This window comes from Brassica napus, chromosome C3, assembly GCF_020379485.1.
Source record: "Brassica napus cultivar Da-Ae chromosome C3, Da-Ae, whole genome shotgun sequence".
Lineage (NCBI taxonomy): Eukaryota > Viridiplantae > Streptophyta > Magnoliopsida > Brassicales > Brassicaceae > Brassica > Brassica napus.
In genome coordinates, this window is record NC_063446.1 from 26,282,159 (window position 1) to 26,300,923 (window position 18,765).

Sequence of the window (18,765 nt, forward strand, 5' to 3'; positions counted from 1 at the left end):
AAATTCATCTTGGCCGGTCTATCACTATATCTTACTTCCTTTTTACGGCACGTGGATCTCAATTGCTTGGTAGTAGGCGTTGCTAGCATGATCAACGGGGATTCTTAATTTTGGGTTCTTACTCGTGCTTTGATATTTTTTTGTTTTTTTGTTTTACATCTAAGAGTCGACTCTTATATCTTTTATTTAAAAAACGGTTAAAAGCTTAAAAAAAAATAAATAACAATAAAAAAATTCTAATTACTATTTCTAATAATTTGTGCACAGGTTGGTTCACTGTTGCTGACGCCCTAAGGAACCCTAAGATGGCAGTCTCCTATTCGCCCACCCCTTAATGTTTCTCTCTCCTTGGCCTCACGAAATCAGTCGGCTTCTTCCTCCTCCATTCTCTGTTGATTGATTTTGGAAACGACGAGTGGTTTCCGAGATGTTTATTCGTCGAGTGGGTCTGTGAATGTGATGATCGGAGTATAACCACCAGCTGAAGAAGGAGGCGACAACGCCGCCGCGGCCGCCACTCTATCGCCGGAGGATTCTTATTCTCCCAACAAGTCAGTGAGAGTAGCAGAGCTCGACTTAGCTCTGGATCTTAGCATTGGTAGGAATCACTCAAAGGTTCGGTCTTTTTTTTCATCTTTGGCTTCCTCGTCTTCTTCTCTGACGAGGACTTTATATGTATATGATTTGTCTCAGATTTGATTTTTTTAGACCTCTTTGTATGGTGAGATTGAGTTAATCAAATCATATAGATAGAATTATACTTGTGATCACATTTTTAATGTTGCAATGTGTCTTTTGGTAATGGGGTTATAAACGGAGTTTTCCACACATTCTTCTGTAACAACAACTCAGTTCTTTAATTCCATTTTTATTTTTTTTACTTTCGTGGTGGATCGGTTCTGATTGATCAAATTTGTAGGATGCAAGGTAATTAGTGGAATCAAACGTCATTTTCCTTGCTTGTTTTCTTCAGGTAATTAGTGGAATCAATAAGTCATCAAGTTGTGGGCTGGAGCCAGGGAACCCACTCTCTGTCAGAAACGGATTCACCATCATCAAAGCATCCCTGTTTCATTTCATTTGGGAAGAGGTTAGTATACTTTTCTTTTAAGAGAATGTAGGTATCGATTAGGTTTGGAATTAAATGGAATTTAGTGTTATGGTTTGTGTTAGTTGCAGTGAAGTGATTGCCATTAGTTTGAGTTGCGGTGAAGTGATTGCCATTAGTTTGTATCGTGTCTGAGTTAATGCTTTGTTGAGTCTGTAACATTAAGACCTAAGACGTACCTGAAGATTTATTTGAGGTTTACAGCATAAACCATTTCCTGAGATAAAAGTGAAATATATTGAAGAATGATACATTTGAAGAACTTTCAGTGAAAGAGTATTAGCAAAGGTGATTACATGATCATATACTTAACTATGAGTATCTAACGTCCTAAACTATGACAATTATGATCAGTGTACATTTCGAATAGTAAGGCAAGCAAACCAATCAAAAAATGATCACTAAAACATATTGAATACCATATAATCAGGCTGCATTTGCACAGGGTCCAAAAAAAATTGCAATTTTTAAATTAAAATTTAGAGTATTTTATAGAAGTTTAAGATTTTTTTTTGTTTTAATCGTTCGTATAAAATGAAGATTTGAACAGGGTGAGACAGGCCTGCATATAATGAGCTATAATATCTAAAGCAGATGGATAATGCCTAGCTTGATATGAGAGTTTAAGAAAAGGCTAAGTTGAAATGATAATAAAAAAATTTACCAATTGAGATTTCTTGAACAATAGCCGGAACCACTTTACCGGCATAAGAATTTCCGGTGACATAGAAAGGATTGTAGAAATACTCAGGATGCTTGGCTAGCCACTGCACAAGAATCAGCCAACAACAATAACAAAACCACAAAAAGGTCTATGCACAAAGACATTAAAAAAACACTTGAAACAGTTTGAGTTTTTTTCTTCCTTTACTTTATGAACAAACTCAGGGACCAGCTTAGCTGATCTTGTGTCACTTGGTATATTAGCAAGTGGGTTTCTTGAGTAAGAGAAGCCAGTGCCAACAGGCTGATCCAAATAGATTATATTAGCCACCTGAACAAAAAAAAATAAGCAGATCATCTAAAAACTCTGAAGATGACCAAAGAGTGTTCTGTGTTATATGAGTATATACTTTGTGTTAACCTTAGACCATGAATATGTAGTAGAGACCAATGATGGGATGTTTCCACTGTCAGACTCAGTATTGAAAGCCAGAGGTCCTGCATGTTTCTCAAATTGAAAACCAAGCCATCAAACGATTTCTACGGAGAGAATAATTTTAGATAATTACCATTCTCAAGAAGAAAGGCAGAGATAGAAGAGCAGCCAGGTCCTCCGGTTAACCAGATAAGAAGAGGGTCTTCTGCTGGGGTTCTCTCAGATTTGATGAAGTAGTAGAAAAACTGGCTTTCCTCTGCCTCACCAACACCAATGTACCTGAATGATACTTAACTTAAAAGAAAATCACAACACAGATTCATTATTTAAAAGACATGTATGGGAGATGAGTTGGTGAAGAGGGACAGAACCCGGTTTCAAGCTCGAAAGGAAGAGGGCCTTGGTAACCTGGAAGATATCTGACTGTAGATTCTCCTGAATAAGCATGCACAAGAGGAAGAAGAGGCAGCAGCAACAACTTGTTCCCCATCAATTGTTTTTTTTGTTTTTTCTGCGTTAGAACTTAGGACGAAAACATTTATAGATTTAAATAAAATGAGATGCTGCTGGAGTTAATACAAAAAGGAATTTGGGATGGCACTTTATCTTGGTTAATGACACATACATCGTTTTTTTTGCAAGTATGTGAATATCATTAAAAATGAGAAGGTTTGTTAATACAAAAAGGTTAAGCGGAGTAATCTTCCTCTGGCAAAAAAAGTGAAAACAGAGAATGATGACAAGTTACTATAATGGTTTGGTATGACACATACATCGTCCTCCCGTGATTAGAAACTCACAACAATTCAGCCATGTGGCACATGCGTCCTTTTTACCATTTGTTTGCATGCAGTGCACAAACCTAGATCCTATAGTAAGTGTCAGCGGCTCCATGAGTCGGAGTAGGGATGTTAATATGGGCTATCCGGCCCGTTTAGACCTGCCCGTTTAGGTCCGTTTAGACCCGTTATCCGTATGAACCCGTTTAATGTGAAGCCCATTTATATTGATAGTACCCGTTTAGTCCGTTTAATTTTTTTTTTTGTGAATTCTATTTTTGTCAATAATCTTTTGTCATATCTTTATATAATTTTTAATAGTTTTTATTTGATTTTAAAAATTATAATAAATAGAAATTCCAATTAAAGCAAAATTTGAAAAACAATACTTTACTTTTATTAAATATTAATCAGTTCATAATATCATAAAAAACATCAACAAATTTTAGTAGGTTTTTAACACAATTATAACCTAAACTTTTTTCTAGAAAAAAAATATAGTTTGTGTTTTTTTTCTAACACAAACTATATATAATATAACTATTTTGTTTCAAAACAAAAATTATAAAAAAAATATTTTTTTGAAACAATAATCTTTAAATATAATTTTTTTTTTAAAAACCTCGTAAACGGACTTAAACAGGTACCCGTTTATTTAGTGGGTATACCCGTTAACGAGACGGGCCTAAACGGACAGACCCGTATAAACCCGTTTATTTTTATATTATAATAAATGGGTCACGGGTCTGCCCGTTTATACTAAAGTCCGTTAGGCCCGCGGGCTTCAAGCCCATATTAACGTCTCTACGCCGGAGTCGGAAATGATGTCAAGAGTATGACGAAGGCAAAAAAAAAAAAAAGATCTTAAATTTTATGAAAAAATAGTATCAAAAACTAGTGTTGCAAAAAATGTTGCATTTTTCATGTCCTGTGGACTTTTTTTTGTTGGTCTTATGGATTTAATGATATTCTAAAGTAAATCGTGTAAGCTATTGTAGCTTTAGAGCACCATTAACTCAAATACCTTAAATGGGTCTCTTAATTTTTATTTAATACTTTTTAATTGTAAAACTGGATTAAGAGACCGGATTAAGAGATTCGTTAATTTTCGTGGTCCAATGCAAGTCTCTTAATTAAGGTTTCTTAAATTTTTTTTTTTTAATTAAACATATATTTTTTTAATTATTCTTATTAAACTTAAACTTAAAACATAGTAAAAGACTATCATGCGTCTGTGGACCATGCCCGTAGCTCAGTCTCCTCTATCTTGCCATTAAGAACAGCAAGAGATGATATGGCCGTTACATGATCCCCTGTCTCCAACTTCCTGCAGAATCTTTCTTTGATTAGAGGCGAAGGCGGAATCCTATTACTCCGTCTCAGATGTTCCCACGTCGCTTCCATCACTTCTTCATGCCCTGCTCTGCTAGCTTCAAGTACCATTTTGAGATGGCGTTTGGCATTGAAATGGTATCCGTGATGCAACATCTCCCTATACGCATAGCCAAAATCATCCCACTTTTTATGTTCAGCGCAAGCTTCTAGCATTGTGTTGAACGTGTACGTGTCTGGCAACATTCTTGATTCCAAATCCGAGCTGCTTTCTATATTATTTCCATCTTCCAACTGGACTCATCGGAAAACCTAAAGGCAGGACTTTCCATGTCAGACCGCCTATCTTCTAAAGCATCAGCTTTGGATCCTCTCTCAAACCCTCTAGATGCATCAGGGAACACTGGTAAGTAACCAACTCCTGCTTCACGTACCTTCTCTTGAAACTCTCATCTTCTGGCACAGTCACTGAGGAAGATCCACCACTCTTACTCCATTTTACATCTTTGGCTGTTCTCTGAAACCTCCTTTCTCCAACAGCATCAGCTTTGAAACCTCTCTCGGTCCCTCTAGATGCATCAGGGGAACACTGATACTTAACAATCTCCTGCTTCACGTACTTTCTTCTGTTGAAGCTCTCATCTTCTGGGGCAGTCACTGAAGAAGATTCACCACTCTTACTCCACTTCACATCTCTATGAATTCTACTTTCTTCATCACCCTTGAAACCTCTCTCATCATCACCGCTTACCATCTCCTGCCTCCTCCTGAAACCTTCATCTTTTGTCTTCACATCTTCAACATCTCTTCCCAATTTTACTCTTCTATCACCATTTTCACCATCATCCTCACCTTTATCTATAACCAAGCCGTCGACTTTCTTCTTCTTCTGAGCTGTTTTAACTGATTCCATGATTTGCAGGTACTGATCGAAACTGGGTTTGAATTCACTAACCTCCTTTGCGTTCAAATTCAAACAGAAGATTACATTTTTCTTCGATTTCAGAGGATAGAGTCGCCTGCCGTTAAACCAAGCTTGAGGAAACACCAGTCTCCGGTGAGAATTCCACCTCTCATCGAAGAACGAGGCGTTCACGAAGCAATTCGTCGATATAATCACCGCCATTTCACTGCAACTCCAGAGTTCAAAATTATCAGAGAGGGAAGTCCAACAGAGAGAGTTGCGGAGTCGTCTAGGTAGAGGGAAAGAGACGAATCGGCTTGCTTTGGAGAGAGAAAGAGGTTTGAAAGGGAGACACGTGTCTCAGAGGATATGTTTCTTGTGCTTCCTAATTAAGCTACATATGAAGAGTTAATGCTTAATTTTCCTTTTTTTAATCCTAAATTCACTAGAAACCCATGCTAACAAACCGCGTTAAAGATGCTCTTATAAACTTCCAATTTAAAAACAATTGATGGATAGCTAGATTAATTCATATTCTTTATGTTATTAATGTTGATATTATGTTAAATATTAGATCAACTTTCAACACAAAACTAATTGACAATAAATGAGTAGACTTTAATTTCTTTGAAAAAAAAAAGAGTTGACTTAAAATTCTTATATACTAGTTTTGCTATCTTTAAAATTTTGATATGAAATCTGAATATGCATTAGTTTTAACAATCTATTTTGACTCAAATCCTACCTTTTTTTTTTGTAACACAAACTTTCATTAAGAGACTTAAGCTATAAGGTTCAGATGAGGAGCTACAAAAGATGCGTTCAACAGAGCCTACTTTGCTAGAACATCAGCGAGGGCGTTGTCGGCACGCTTAGTCCAAACAAAGGACACAAAATCAAAAGCCAGCACAAGATTTAAAATATCAGAAGTGATTCCATAGATCTCTGAGATCGGTCCCTCTTCGTTGATCGCTCGTATGAGATGGAGAGAGTCTGACTTGCACTGGACTGCTCGTATACCCAAAGCAATGCAAGATGTTAAAGCTTCCCTAACCGCAAGGCCCTCTTCCATTAGAGGCGAGCTCACATAATAGCAATGAGCCATGTGAGAGGTAGAGTGATGTCCCTGTTTCAGAGTCCAACCTAGTCCTGCAAGGTGTAAATCTGCTCTCCAAGCGCCATCAGTGTGGAGAGTGGCAGAGGTTGGAGGACCAAAAGACGGTTGGGCGGAGAGGTTAGTCTTTGGAGTTGGGGTCTTTACTTGTTCCTGGAGCCATTCTGAAGCTGCAGCTGTAGCTTTGGTGATCACTTCCTCTGCGGTGCTGTCTCTGTTGTTGAAAGTACGGTTATTCCGGGCCAGCCAGAGGGACCATAAAATCCAAGGTGCAAGGGGCCCGAGGGAGATTCCAGTCGGTGGAAGGCAGGTTAGATTGCAAAGTCCTGTCCATACTGTAGACAAATCTAGCAAACCTCTTGAATCAACACAATTGGAGAAAGGGGCAAGCTTCCAAACATTGTGTGCGAAATCGCAGTGAAAGAACAGGTGGTTGATAGATTCGTCTGCGTTGCATCGGGAACATTTTTGTGGAGGTCCCATGTGTCTCGCTGCTAGGGATTCCCCCACCGGTAGAGCTCCTTGGAAAATTTTCCAGAGAAAGAGCTTGAGTTTTGGAGATGTATGGAGATTCCAGATGCTTTTCTTCCAGTCTACAGATGTGGGGGGCAGGTGGTGCTGGTGCAATGAGTTCTAGAGCTTGGTGATAACCAGATTTCGTCGTATACACCACAGAGATATTCCCCAGCCAGATGAGCTTGTCGGGGGCGCCTGTATGGCTCGGTTTTAGGCAGAGAATTCTTTCTTCTTCATGCGGGAGCACCTGTCTAATTAAAGGTCTGTTCCAGTCAGTGCTGTTCGGTAGCATGAGCTCTTTGACTGTCCAGGTTAAGGCGTACTCCGGGGCAGGGCCCATGGGGCGAGCTTGAGTCGAGTGACTGAACTAGGGGTCAGTCCAAATATTTATATTTTCTCCACTTCCAACAGCCCAGCCTGAGTTACTCATCATAAGGTCCCGGCCTATCAGCATGCTCCGCCAGCCGTGTGATTCCGCAGCTTTGTGTTCTACCTGAAGGAAAGGCCTATCAGTGCAGTATTTGCCGATGAGGATGCGGCTGAGGAGTCCCGAGGGGTTGTGGTGCAGGCGCCAACTTAGCTTAGCGAGGTAAGCATCATTGAAGCTCTCGAAATCTCGGAAGCCTAAGCCACCATCCTGTTTTGATCTTGTCATTTTTGACCAGGAGACCCAAGCCATTTTCCGGTTTCCACTTCGGCCGTCCCACCAAAATCTGGTGACCGCTGATTGTATCCGCTTGCAGAGGGATCGAGGGAGTTTAAAACATGTCATAGCATAAGAGGGGATATTAGAGAGGACCGCCTTGAGCATAACCATTTTCCCCGCAGTTGAGAGGAATTTATTGGACCAACTGCTGGCTTTGATCTTGATCCTGTCAATAATTGAAACAAAAAGGTCTTTCTTTTTCCGGCCAAAATGTTCGGGTAGACCTAGATACTTGCCGATACCCCCTTCTTTTGGAATTTGGAGGCAGTCCTTGATCACAGTTTTGAGGGAGAGTGGAGCTTTACGGGAGAAGGTAATAGATGACTTGTTGGCGTTGATCGTTTGTCCCGAAGCTCGTTCGTACTGTTGGAGAGTCTCCTTCAGCACCAGGGCACTCTTTTTATTTGCTCTAATGAAGAACATAGTGTCGTCTGCAAAAAGGAAGTGGTTTACTTGGGGGGAACCCCTTGCAACGCGAATGCCGGTCAAGAGACCAGTTTCTTGAGCTCTGTTACATAAACTCGAAAGCACTTCACTGCATAGAATGAAGATGTAGGGTGAGAGAGGGCTCCTTGACGGATACCTCTCGTCGGGTTAACCTTCCCTCTAGGCGAGCCGTTAATGAGGAAGGCATATGTGACAGAGGAAACACATTCGAGAATCCATGCTATCCATCGAGAGTGGAATCCCAGTCTCTCGAGAACTAGCCGAATGAACTCCCACTCGAGCCTATCGTAGGCTTTGCTCATGTCGGTTTTGACAGCCATGGAGCATATTTTCTCCGCCTTTGAGTTCTGGAGGAAGTAGAGGACCTCGTGTGTGATGAGGACATTGTCCGATATTGCTCTTCCTTGGACGAAGGCCGATTGATTTTCAGAGATGATGTTAGGGAGCAGCGGTTGAAGACGCTTGGTGAGGATCTTGGACACGATCTTGTAATAGACATTACATAGTGCTATTGGCCTATAGTCTGCCACTGTCTTTGGGTTCTGAATCTTGGGGATGAGGCGGATAAAGGTCTCATTGATGGATGGTGGCAGTTTGCTGGTTTCAAAAAATTCTTGCACTTCCCGCACAATATCAGCGCCTATTGTCTCCCAGTGAGTATGAAAAAATCCTGCTGAAAAACCGTCCGGGCCCGGTGCTTTGTCGGCATGGAGTGAGAAGACCGCATCTCGTATCTCTGTGGGAGATGGTATCAGGATCAGTTTCTCGTTTTCATTCGCTGAGATCACCGGGGACAGAGCTTTGTTGACTATGGCTTCAATCTCGGATCTCTCCCTAGTCAGGGACGTGAAGAGGGTTCCAAAGTATTTCACAATGACCTGGCCAATCTCTCCTTCTCGGTAAACAGAGTTACCATCCGAGTCTTCGATAACTGTAAAGGCATTTATTCGCTTTCGATTTTTCGTGACAGCATGAAAAAACCCGAAGTTGCGGTCCCCCAAGCGAAGCCAAAGGAGCCTGCTTCGTTGTCTCCAGTAGGCCTCTTCTGCCTTATAAGCTTTCTTCAAGTCCTCAGTGATCTGATGGATAAGTTGGGTATCATTCAAAGAGCTGAACTGTGCAGCTTCTAGATCCCGACGCTTTTGCTCAATAAGGCTGCGGCTATTCAATTGATGTTCTTTGTTCCAGCGCGAAATGACTCCTCGAATGAGTTTTATGCGGTCTGTGACTACCAGATTAGGAGCATTGGTCCAAGCCTCACGGATCAGTTTAGTAACCTCCTCATTATCCTTAAGACGACGATCATAACAGAAAATTCCTGGCCGGTGTTTTTTCCCCGGTTCAAGAGCTGAGATGAGTGGCTTGTGGTCAGACCCTTCATAGGCGAGGTAGATACTTCGTGTTGTCGAGAAGTTTTCCACACAGCTAGTGTTTGCTGCTGCCCAGTCTAGCCTACAGCGGACAAAGTGCTCTCCTCTCTGGCCGCGCTAGGATAAGAAATCTCCTGAGTAGGGTAGATCAAAAAGATCTTCCTCTGCGAAGAAATATCTCATGTCCGAGAAGGATCCTTCTGGTCTTGGAGGTCCTCCATTTTTCTCGTTTTCATGTAGAAGATCATTACAGTCTCCAGTAATAAACCAAGCTGAATCACGGATTTCCGAGAGGTTTAACAAATGATTCCAGAGAAACCTTTTTTTAAATTTATCATTATCTCCATAGACAAAAGAAGCAAAGAAAGGTTTGCCCTCATATACAATATAGGTGTCAAATAGATTCGGAGTGGCATCCAGAACTTCTAAATTGATCTCTTGCTTCCAAAAGAGGGCGAGTCCGCCGGCTCTGTGGCCTGTGGGGGGAACTAGATCATGATACTCGTAGCCTAGATGTTCAAACTTCTCCAAGACGAAGCTGTTGGAGTTTTTTGTTTCCATGAGGAAAATAATATCCGGGTCAACGCTCTTTTTGAGCTCCCGTATCCTCTGAACTGTCAAGGGATTCCCCAAACCTTGGCAGTTCCAGCTCAATATCTTTAAGGAACGGGAGTTGACGGATTCCAAAAATCCTTCTTCTTTGTCTTTGCCGCTTGTGGAATCATGTTCCGTAGGGGCTGATTGTCGGAGTTGGAGGAGGCTGACTTTTGTCTGTCGCATGTTTGGGGAGTCCCCCTTCTGGTCCGTGAGGGCCCTTCTCTTGTCTCGTGCTGTTCAGTTGGAGCTGGGATCTTGCGGCGACATTTAGGGGGTTTAGCTTGTTGGACTTTGCGTTTCCGAGCGCCTGTTCCAGCCACTATTTTTGGGCTGTTTGAGATCTTTTTTGTTCCTGGGGGTCTTCCTGGCTTACGTTTCGAGGTCGCTTGCTCACGGGAAGGAGAGAGATGTTTCCCAAAGCGAAGGAGAGCTGGGGTCCTTTGTGGGCTATCTGGAAGGTCCGGCTCCGGAGAGATTCTCGGAGAGTTAGGTGATCCCAATCGGAGCAGGGCATGAATCCTTTCTGGGCTGGCATGTTGGGTATCATCCAAGTTCCGTTTGGGGAGGTTTGCTAGGGAGGCACGTGCCATTAAGGCCACAGACTCCTCCAGTTGGCCATTCTGCTCCGCTTGACGGAGGCGTTCCTTGCGCGCTGCGCTCTCTGAAGGGTCGGCGCAAGAGGTGTACTGAGTCATGACTTCTCTAAGCTCAGCTCGGGCTTCATTCAAGACTTCAGCTGGGAGATTTTGAGGGGGCTCAGGTGAGGGAGGTCTCCTTAAGGGAGTAGCAGTTGTTTTCTTAGTGGAGCTAGCTTCTTTTCTAGCAATTTCTGGTCTTCCCGGGGACCTATCGGATGGTCTGCTCCTCGGTTGACGAGCGGGTGGTGGTGGGAGCTGGGCGTCCTGCACCTGTAATGGCCGGTAGGATTGTCGGTAGCTTGGTGGTTTAGAGCTCCTTTGTTATGGGGCGACGCGGAAATCCCGAGAGTCGCGAGAGTCACGAGAGTCACGAGAGTCACGAGGGGCCTGGCGGTTGTGAGCATAAGGATGATGCCTCCTCCTGTGACTGTCATGCGTGTTAATACTCTTCCCGTAGGAGGCATTGTTACGTCGAGGGGCCTGTCCATGCCTGTCGCTCGATCGAAAGTTCTGGTCGCGCTCCCAGTCATAATGATACCTGTTTCTATTATCCTCTTTGCTTGTAGGGGCAGCGTTGGTGTAGGAGGTTCTCTTCTGGTTCTGAAGTTGAGGTCGTCCCGGCGAGCTAGCAGACTGGGATCGATCTCAGAGTTCATCTGAGGTAGTAGCTAATGCCGCTTTCTTTTCTGCTTTAGCTTTAAGACAATCGCGTAGCTCATGGTCCAGTCTAAAGCAGCAGGAGCAATGTCTTCCAAGTTTTTCATAAACTAGCTTAGCAGTGACTTCATCACCATTTGGGTACTCTATTACAGAGCTTGTAATTAGCGGTAGACGTCCATTGACATGGACCCGCATTCTGGCCGTAAGCGATGTGATTTCCGCTCCTTCAAAGATTCTGATATCCTGGCCAACTCCTCGGATCACGTCCTCGGTCCATAGATGAAGTGGGATGCGTTGGACATTAATCCAAAAAGGAATGAGGCATGGGAATTCTGGGGATGTCGTCGGTTCCCATCTTTGAACAATGACCAACCATTTTGCATAGGTATAAGGTCTTTTTTCCAGTACCTCAAGCAAATCTGCTTCAGTATCAAATTGGAACTGGAACATGACCTGTCCCAGATCAGAGCCTCTAGGCCGTGTTCCAGTACTCCATTTTTCGGTGAAGAAAGGAATTAGGGACCACACTTTTTGGGCAGAGGGGTTGGTAACTCTCCCCACAATCGTGAGGGAGTGTTTCTGGATCAGGTATAAGTTCTCTGGTTCTTGGACTCGGATGCGGCCCGTTCTCGGAGCTTGATAAGGTTCAGATACCCGTTCCTTTCCTTTTTCGGCTGCTGTAAGTCGTTTGCTTGCCATTGAGACTAGATTTCGTCTTTGGTTGAGAGTTAGGGTTTCTTTAGTAGAGATTCCTCTGTACCAGGGAGAGAAAGGAAGATGATGTAGGAGAGAGATGGCCCTTTACTGCAGGGCGAGAGAGCTTGAGGACTAAATAGTAAGGAAACCCTTAAACTAGTTTAGTCAATCTTTGGTTGTAGTTCTTTGTTTGCTTAGTTCCGGTAAACACCAGAGACTAGAGCAAGAAAGGATGAAGATGATGTAAACGGAATGGGAGCCCAGAGGAGATGACCCATGTTTGGTGAGTTCCGGTGAGGAAGAGCGACGGGCTTCGAGACGAAAATCTTCGTCAGAGGTCGGACAGACTGCTGGTTAAAGCAGAGTGTCTGGGAAAGTCTGCTGGAAACTTCCTTAAAAAGGTAACAGTTTGAAAAGTTTAGAAAAAGGTTGCAGGCTTTTGCTAAGAATAGCAGTAAACCAGGGGGTAATGCAGTCGTGCTCTCAAAGATTCTTTGGGTAAAAGCTACCATCGACTAAAATGCCCGGGAGCATTTCCTCTCTTCAAATCCTACCTATTTATCAGTAACAAACCATTTCTAAACCACTTACTTGGTTGCAACGAAGCGTTAATATCATATTTTATTTTATAAGTTTTTGATTCAAAACTAATTGATAATAAGTGGATAATTTAAATCGTTTATATCTTATTAGTATTAATCCCTTAAAACTTTCAACGTGAGATCTCTAACACATTCTATACTTCTTTGCAATCATATTTACATTACCATCATTAGTCGTTTATCAAACAATCTAATAATAAAACCCTTGGGAACGCGAGGAGGCACCAGGCACGTATAAGGAACAAAGTCGTGTTTAAAGTGGATTGAAGTTTGCACATGGGAGTAAACCCGATCAAAAGACAAATGATATCTTCAATCATTGGGTAGTTTTGCAATTTACAATTATAGAGTTTGTTGGAGCTAATAAGAATAAAAACGGGGGTTTAATTTGCAATTTCTCATTAAAATGATCGATGTTTCTTTCTTTTGGGGGATGGTGGTGGGTTTGTAGTCAAAACGACGTCTCTCGGAGATCGAAACTTCGGATCGTCTCTCTCTTCTTCTTCCTTCAAATCCGATTTCAGACAAACCTTTTTTTACCTCCGACAAAGAAGATTTCCTTTTTTTTTTCAGGTCAGCTTCTTCCTTAAAAACTCTCTAGCTTCAGTTTTGGTTTAGTCATTGGAAAAAGCTTTTTACCTTTTCTCTTCACTTTGTGTGTTTTGCCTTGGACACTAAGACGTAGTTGACTTTCCAGAAGCTCAATAAAGTTTCAAGCTTTACGAAAAACAATGGATTTTTAAATGTTATTATGATTTGAATTTTCATGTGTCTCTTTGTGTTCTCTTCAAAGAATAGATTTTGAATCTCCCGGTGTATGAGTTAATATTGGTTTTGAGGTGATGAACTGCTAGATTTAGAATTCTCGGTTTGGTTTTCAGTGAACCAATGTCCGTGTACCTAGTTAAGCAACTGGGGTGTGACTTAGGCCTGTTTCAGTGAACCAACGTCCGTGTACCTAAAATTCTAAGCTTAGACATTTTCTAGTACAGTCGAAGTTAGATAAGTTCCACTGACGTTAACTCCGATCTACTGGTTAAAAGTAATGTCTGAACGTGTGTCCTCCCTCAATCTTTCAGAGGGTACTACTTGTTTGGTTGGATAGAATTATATTGGATGTATTTTTTAATTGGTGCCTTAATGAGTTGCTTTTGGACCTTTTGGTAATGGCTTTCACTGTTTTATGCACGTTAGTGTTTTATTGCGTAGTTTACTCAGCACTAGATTCATTAGCTCATGTGTATTTATTTTCTTTGTTTATGGTATTTTCTGATTCGTTATATAGTATTCACATTTGATGGGTCTTTCATTTTTACTCCGGCACAAATCAATGCTTCCTATATTTCAATTTTAAAAAACAAAATTAAATTGGGACAGTCAACTAATCTAAACTTGGATGAAACTGAACCAACCAGCAATCTATATTATATACCCTTTGTCCGGATTATATGAAAACTAGGTAGCAAAAGAGAAAGTAGTACTTAAACTATATTTTTTTTTTCTTCCATTCAGCTCAGTCAATGGTTCACTGGTTGTTCCTTATCCATTCACATTGGTTGTTTTGGTAAGATTCTGTAGTATCTCTCTCTTCTTTGATTATCTTTTCTTTCTCTGCTATCATTTAATTTCCTTACCCTGCTTCTTTTCAGTCTCTTCTCCCTCTAGTGTTGAACTCTGCACCTGAGGTAAATCGCTGCACTGCAAAAGGGAGGACAAGTGGATAGTCTCTGCAATCAAGTATTAGTACTGAAGCTAACATGGCTGATACCAGTTCAAGAACTGATGCTTCAACTGATGGCGACACAGATCCTCGAGATATGGGGGTTAGCTCATAATCTATCTCTAATCATTTTATTATTTCACTTTCATTATAATCTTAATTACATGCAGTCTGAGAGAGGGCAAGGGATGCTTGCTGCTGCTTCCGACTCCAGTGGTCGGTCAAAGGATAAGTTGGATCAAAAGGTGATCACATTCATCTCTACGGATCAACAAGTATATGTTATGTTTATATTTTGCAAATGCATAATCTGTTTTGTTTCCTTTTTTTTTATTTTGATCCGTAGACCGTTCGTAGGCTTGCTCAAAACCGAGAAGCAGCAAGGAAAAGCAGACTGAGGAAGAAGGTATATATCTTGCTTTTGCTCTTGTTTTGAATTTTCTTATATAACTTCTATAGAAGAATAGTTATTTGCCTTTACCTTGAGCATGTTATTGTTTCTTCCATAGGCGTATGTTCAGCAGCTGGAGAACAGCCGGTTGAAGCTGACTCAACTTGAGCAGGAGCTGCAAAGAGCAAGGCAACAGGTTTAACTTTTCTTCCTTAAATTGGTTTGATTCTGATAAGTATACCTTCATGAGGAAGATACTTCACTTCAGCCATGACTGTGTATTTGTACCTTCTGCACGCATAACTGATAAAAAATGAAAATTTAACATTTTTAGGGAGTTTTCATCTCAAGCTCAGGAGACCAAGCCCATTCTACTGGTGGAAATGGTATGTTCTTTTTCTTCTCCGTTGGTTCACAGATTGATCTGTTTGGTTATATATAGGAAATAGAATTTGCATACACTCTATTCGCTAGTGGATTTGATTTGGTAGATGAATTGGTGATTGCATAAGTCATCTAATGGCAATATCCCAAGGCTTATTTAGAGTTAACGGTTCAAGAGTCTAGTTAGCACTGGTGTAGGTCTGCAAAGTGTAAGTATCAATGTTTTTTTGTTTCTTGATTTTGTACATTTTTCTTCTTGCAAGGGGCTTTGGCATTTGACGCCGAACATTCACGATGGCTTGAAGAAAAGAACAAGCAAATGAACGAGCTGAGATCTGCTCTGAACGCTCACGCAGGTGATACTGAGCTCCGGATAATTGTGGAGGGAGTGATGTCTCACTATGAAGAGCTTTTCAGGATTAAGAGCAGTGCAGCTAAGAATGATGTCTTCCACTTACTATCTGGAATGTGGAAAACACCAGCTGAGAGATGTTTCTTGTGGCTTGGTGGGTTCCGTTCATCTGAACTTCTCAAGGTGAGCTCTTCACAAGTTCATATAATTTTTTTTGATGAACAAACCAACTCTAAATAATGGGTCAATAACTTTTTTGCTGGCAGCTTATAGCGAATCAGCTGGAGCCGATAACAGAACGACAGGTGATGGGCTTAAATAGCTTGCAGCAGACGTCCCAGCAGGCTGAAGATGCCTTATCTCAAGGGATGGAGAGTTTACAGCAATCATTAGCTGATACTTTATCTAGTGGAACTCTTGGTTCCAGTTCATCTGATAATGTTGCAAGCTACATGGGTCAGATGGCTATGGCAATGGGGCAGTTAGGGACCCTCGAAGGATTCATCCGCCAGGTACGTTTGTAATGTGAAAGAGATATATCTTATACATAGGTGTAATGGAGTTTATAAGGCAATTTCTTGGTGGCAGGCTGATAACTTGAGGCTGCAAACACTCCAACAGATGATTAGAGTGTTAACAACGCGTCAGTCAGCTCGAGCTTTTCTTGCCATACATGATTATTCATCTCGCCTACGTGCTCTTAGTTCATTGTGGCTTGCCCGGCCAAGAGAGTGAAACACAAGGATAGTGCTTTACTCACCTTCTATACATAATCTTACAATTCAAATCGGTAGGTATACTCCTTCCAAGAGAATCACAAAGCAAAAGGCCTTTCTCATCTTACAGAAGACTGCAGATCTTGAAAATGGGTTTCTGAGATCCCCAAAAGACTTAGATTGTGTTGTGTGTTGTAATCTTTAGCCAATCAGGTTGTGTAGTTTCTAGAGAGTGGATGTTTATAGCCTTTGAATATTGAACATGACAGGAGATGGGATACACTTTCAGGAACTTGGATTGTTTAATGATCATAAATCAAACAGACCAATTCAATTTATATTTGAGAGTTAAATCATAGCAATATCTGCACAACAAACACTGTCACAGATAAAACTTAGAGAGGTTTGACCAAACTCATACAAATGAAAAAAGGTCTTATTATTTTCGGGAAGACGGCTTCTTCAAGTCATGAAATACAATACTGGAACGGCAAACTCGAAAATGAGTTCAAAAGTAGTTGCTGGTGTAGAAATTCTTGAGAAAATCAGACTTTCCTTGATCTTTGCTTCCGGTATTCTGCACCAGCCCTTCACCCACAACGTACTGACCGATGATGTGGTGACGCTGCTTAGCGTGATCCACTATGTCAGTCAGCTCTTCCATTCCCTTGAATAGAAGAAGATCAATTACCTGCAGAAGCAATACTATCATCAGGAATACTATAGATTGCTGCATTCTAAATGAGCCAACAGAGAACCAAAAGAGAGCTAAACACAAGAAGATGCATTAAATTAATGGTTCAAAATTCGAACAAATCGCCACCAAAGCAAAACCTTAGCATAAGGTACCAAATAGAAAGAATCCAAATTTATTGTAGCAAGTTTTTCACATCGCCTTCTGTTTCCATTTTATTTTATTTTAGAAAAATGCAAAGAAGAAAGTGTCTAATGTCACATAAAGCTAGCAAAGCCTTGGCACACCTTTCCGCTCTTACAAACTCTATACCCAGCATCCAATCAACAAAACACTTCATAACCGATAAGACTCTACTACCAAGAAGATTAAGTACCCAAAGCTTTCAGCTTTCAGACATAGATGACAATAAAACCAAGTCAAAAGTGCAATGGAACGCAGGTTAATCACCTGCAGAAGCAACACTATTTCTAAAATCACCTAACAAGAGAACAAAACAAACAAAACCCGAGATACTGCATTCAAACACAAGAAGATGCCTTAAATTAATGGTTCAAAACTCGAACAAATCGCCACACAAGCAAACCTTTACAAAGTGTAGAAACAATCCATTTATTCATCACACAGACTTTTGGTTCCATATTCTTTTAGACAAATGCAAAGAAGGAAAGTATCTAATGTCACACACAGAAGGAACACACAAAGGTAGCACAGCTTTAGACTAAAGCTCCCACCTTTCCGCTCTGAGACACTCTCTACCCACCACCCAACCCACAAGAAACTTTATCATCGATAAAACTCAGACTACCCAGAACATCAAGTAGCTCACAGCTTTCTGCTCTGAGAAACTCTCTACCCAGCACCCAACACACAAGGCACTTCGATCATCGATATGACTCGACTACCCACAACATTAAGTCCCCAAAGCTCACACCTTTCTGCTCTGAGAAACTCTCTACCCACCACCCAACCCACAAAGGCACTTCAATCATAGACTAGACTCAACTAACCAGAAGATTTAAGTCCCCAAAGCTCTCAACTTTCAGACAAAGATAACGATTAAACCAAGTCAAAAGCCCAACAGAACCCAGATTAACAAGCAAAAAGGCTCAATGATTCAGGGACACAGACAAAGAAAGTCTTCCACTTTTTAATCAGAGTGCGATTACTTAGGGGAAGTTACCTTAGGGTCGGTGACGTGAGCGTTGTTACGAATCTGAGCAGAGATTGCGAAGCGGAGCTGGGAAGGCGCGACGACGTCTTGGAGATTGTAAATGTCCATGATGGTAGGGATGGATCTGCAGGCTGCTCTGAAGAAATCGAATACACGGCGGCGAGCTTCCGTCAGGTTCGCTGAGTTCGGAGGGACGCCGATTTTCCTCAACGTGAAAGGTGCCGCCATCTGATCTATCTAACGCTTGTTTGATCGATGAATCGAGATTTTTTTTTTTTTTCTCTTCCTGAGATAACGAAAGCAAAGAAGACAAAATGAGAGAGGAACTAATCGATTTGAGAGAGAAACAGTCAACGACGTCGTTTTAGCATCGAATGGCGAAATGGGCCTAATCGATAAAATAATATTTTGGAGGAAGATTTTGTAAATAAAACAATTCGTAATTATTTGTTTTGGTTTTACTCTCTGGTTAAAGTCAGATTTGGTTTGAGAAAGGAAAAAAGGTTAGACGACGTCGTTTTACATTGAGTGGCAAAATGGGCCTATACAAGTCAGTTTGATTTGAGAGAAGAAAAAAACTGAAATGCTTCCAGATGTTTGACGACGTCGTTTTAAGACTCAGTGGCGAAATGGGCTTATAAAATAAAGACTTCGGTTTAATTTCCCGGTTAAAGTCAGATTTAACTAAACCAAATGGTTTTGTGAATAAGGGTAAAAACGTCATTACGCACTCCATCCTCGCCGGTGTCTCTCCGCTTCTTAAACC

At 41.3% G+C, this 18,765-nt stretch overlaps 3 protein-coding genes and 1 long non-coding RNA gene across 8 annotated transcripts; 2 read left to right on the plus strand and 2 right to left on the minus strand.

The window, feature by feature from the left end:
* Window positions 1–382: 382 nt before the first annotated feature.
* Window positions 383–2,807, plus strand: LOC106397914. The gene is made up of 2 exons (XR_007321409.1): window positions 383–615; window positions 974–2,807. It is a non-coding gene; the product is annotated as an uncharacterized LOC106397914 (long non-coding RNA).
* On the minus strand, window positions 728–6,204 carry LOC106397912 (serine carboxypeptidase-like 15). Of its 3 annotated transcripts, XM_013838545.3 has the most exons (7): window positions 2,579–2,738; window positions 2,341–2,486; window positions 2,193–2,269; window positions 1,980–2,102; window positions 1,773–1,875; window positions 1,288–1,325; window positions 728–1,066 (listed from the first exon to the last, which is right to left on the minus strand). In XM_013838545.3, the coding sequence occupies exons 1-7, from the start codon at window positions 2,695–2,697 to the stop codon at window positions 998–1,000; spliced, it is 675 nt and encodes a 224-aa protein (XP_013693999.1). In that variant the 5' UTR covers window positions 2,698–2,738; the 3' UTR covers window positions 728–997. The 3 variants fall into 3 exon arrangements, 2 of the variants coding, with proteins under 2 accessions (XP_013693999.1, XP_013694000.1); XM_013838546.3 differs by lacking the exon at window positions 1,288–1,325; XR_007321408.1 differs by lacking the exons at window positions 728–1,066; window positions 1,288–1,325 and having other exon boundaries at window positions 1,853–2,102; window positions 2,341–6,204.
* A 6,705-nt stretch (window positions 6,205–12,909) lies between these two features.
* LOC106400758 (transcription factor TGA6) lies at window positions 12,910–16,469 on the plus strand. Of its 3 annotated transcripts, none has more exons than XM_013841147.3 (10): window positions 12,910–13,141; window positions 14,081–14,132; window positions 14,218–14,391; window positions 14,459–14,533; window positions 14,635–14,694; window positions 14,798–14,875; window positions 15,014–15,065; window positions 15,327–15,598; window positions 15,682–15,927; window positions 16,004–16,469. In XM_013841147.3, the coding sequence occupies exons 3-10, from the start codon at window positions 14,326–14,328 to the stop codon at window positions 16,148–16,150; spliced, it is 996 nt and encodes a 331-aa protein (XP_013696601.1). In that variant the 5' UTR covers window positions 12,910–13,141; window positions 14,081–14,132; window positions 14,218–14,325; the 3' UTR covers window positions 16,151–16,469. The 3 variants fall into 3 exon arrangements, with proteins under 3 accessions (XP_013696601.1, XP_048608960.1, XP_022555213.1); XM_048753003.1 differs by having other exon boundaries at window positions 12,998–13,135; window positions 14,076–14,132; XM_022699492.2 differs by lacking the exon at window positions 14,081–14,132 and having other exon boundaries at window positions 13,008–13,141.
* On the minus strand, window positions 16,438–18,363 carry LOC106400762 (NADH dehydrogenase [ubiquinone] 1 alpha subcomplex subunit 6). Its single transcript, XM_013841150.3, has 2 exons — window positions 18,009–18,363; window positions 16,438–16,822 (listed from the first exon to the last, which is right to left on the minus strand). The coding sequence occupies exons 1-2, from the start codon at window positions 18,225–18,227 to the stop codon at window positions 16,640–16,642; spliced, it is 402 nt and encodes a 133-aa protein (XP_013696604.1). The 5' UTR covers window positions 18,228–18,363; the 3' UTR covers window positions 16,438–16,639.
* Between the last annotated feature and the right edge of the window lie 402 nt (window positions 18,364–18,765).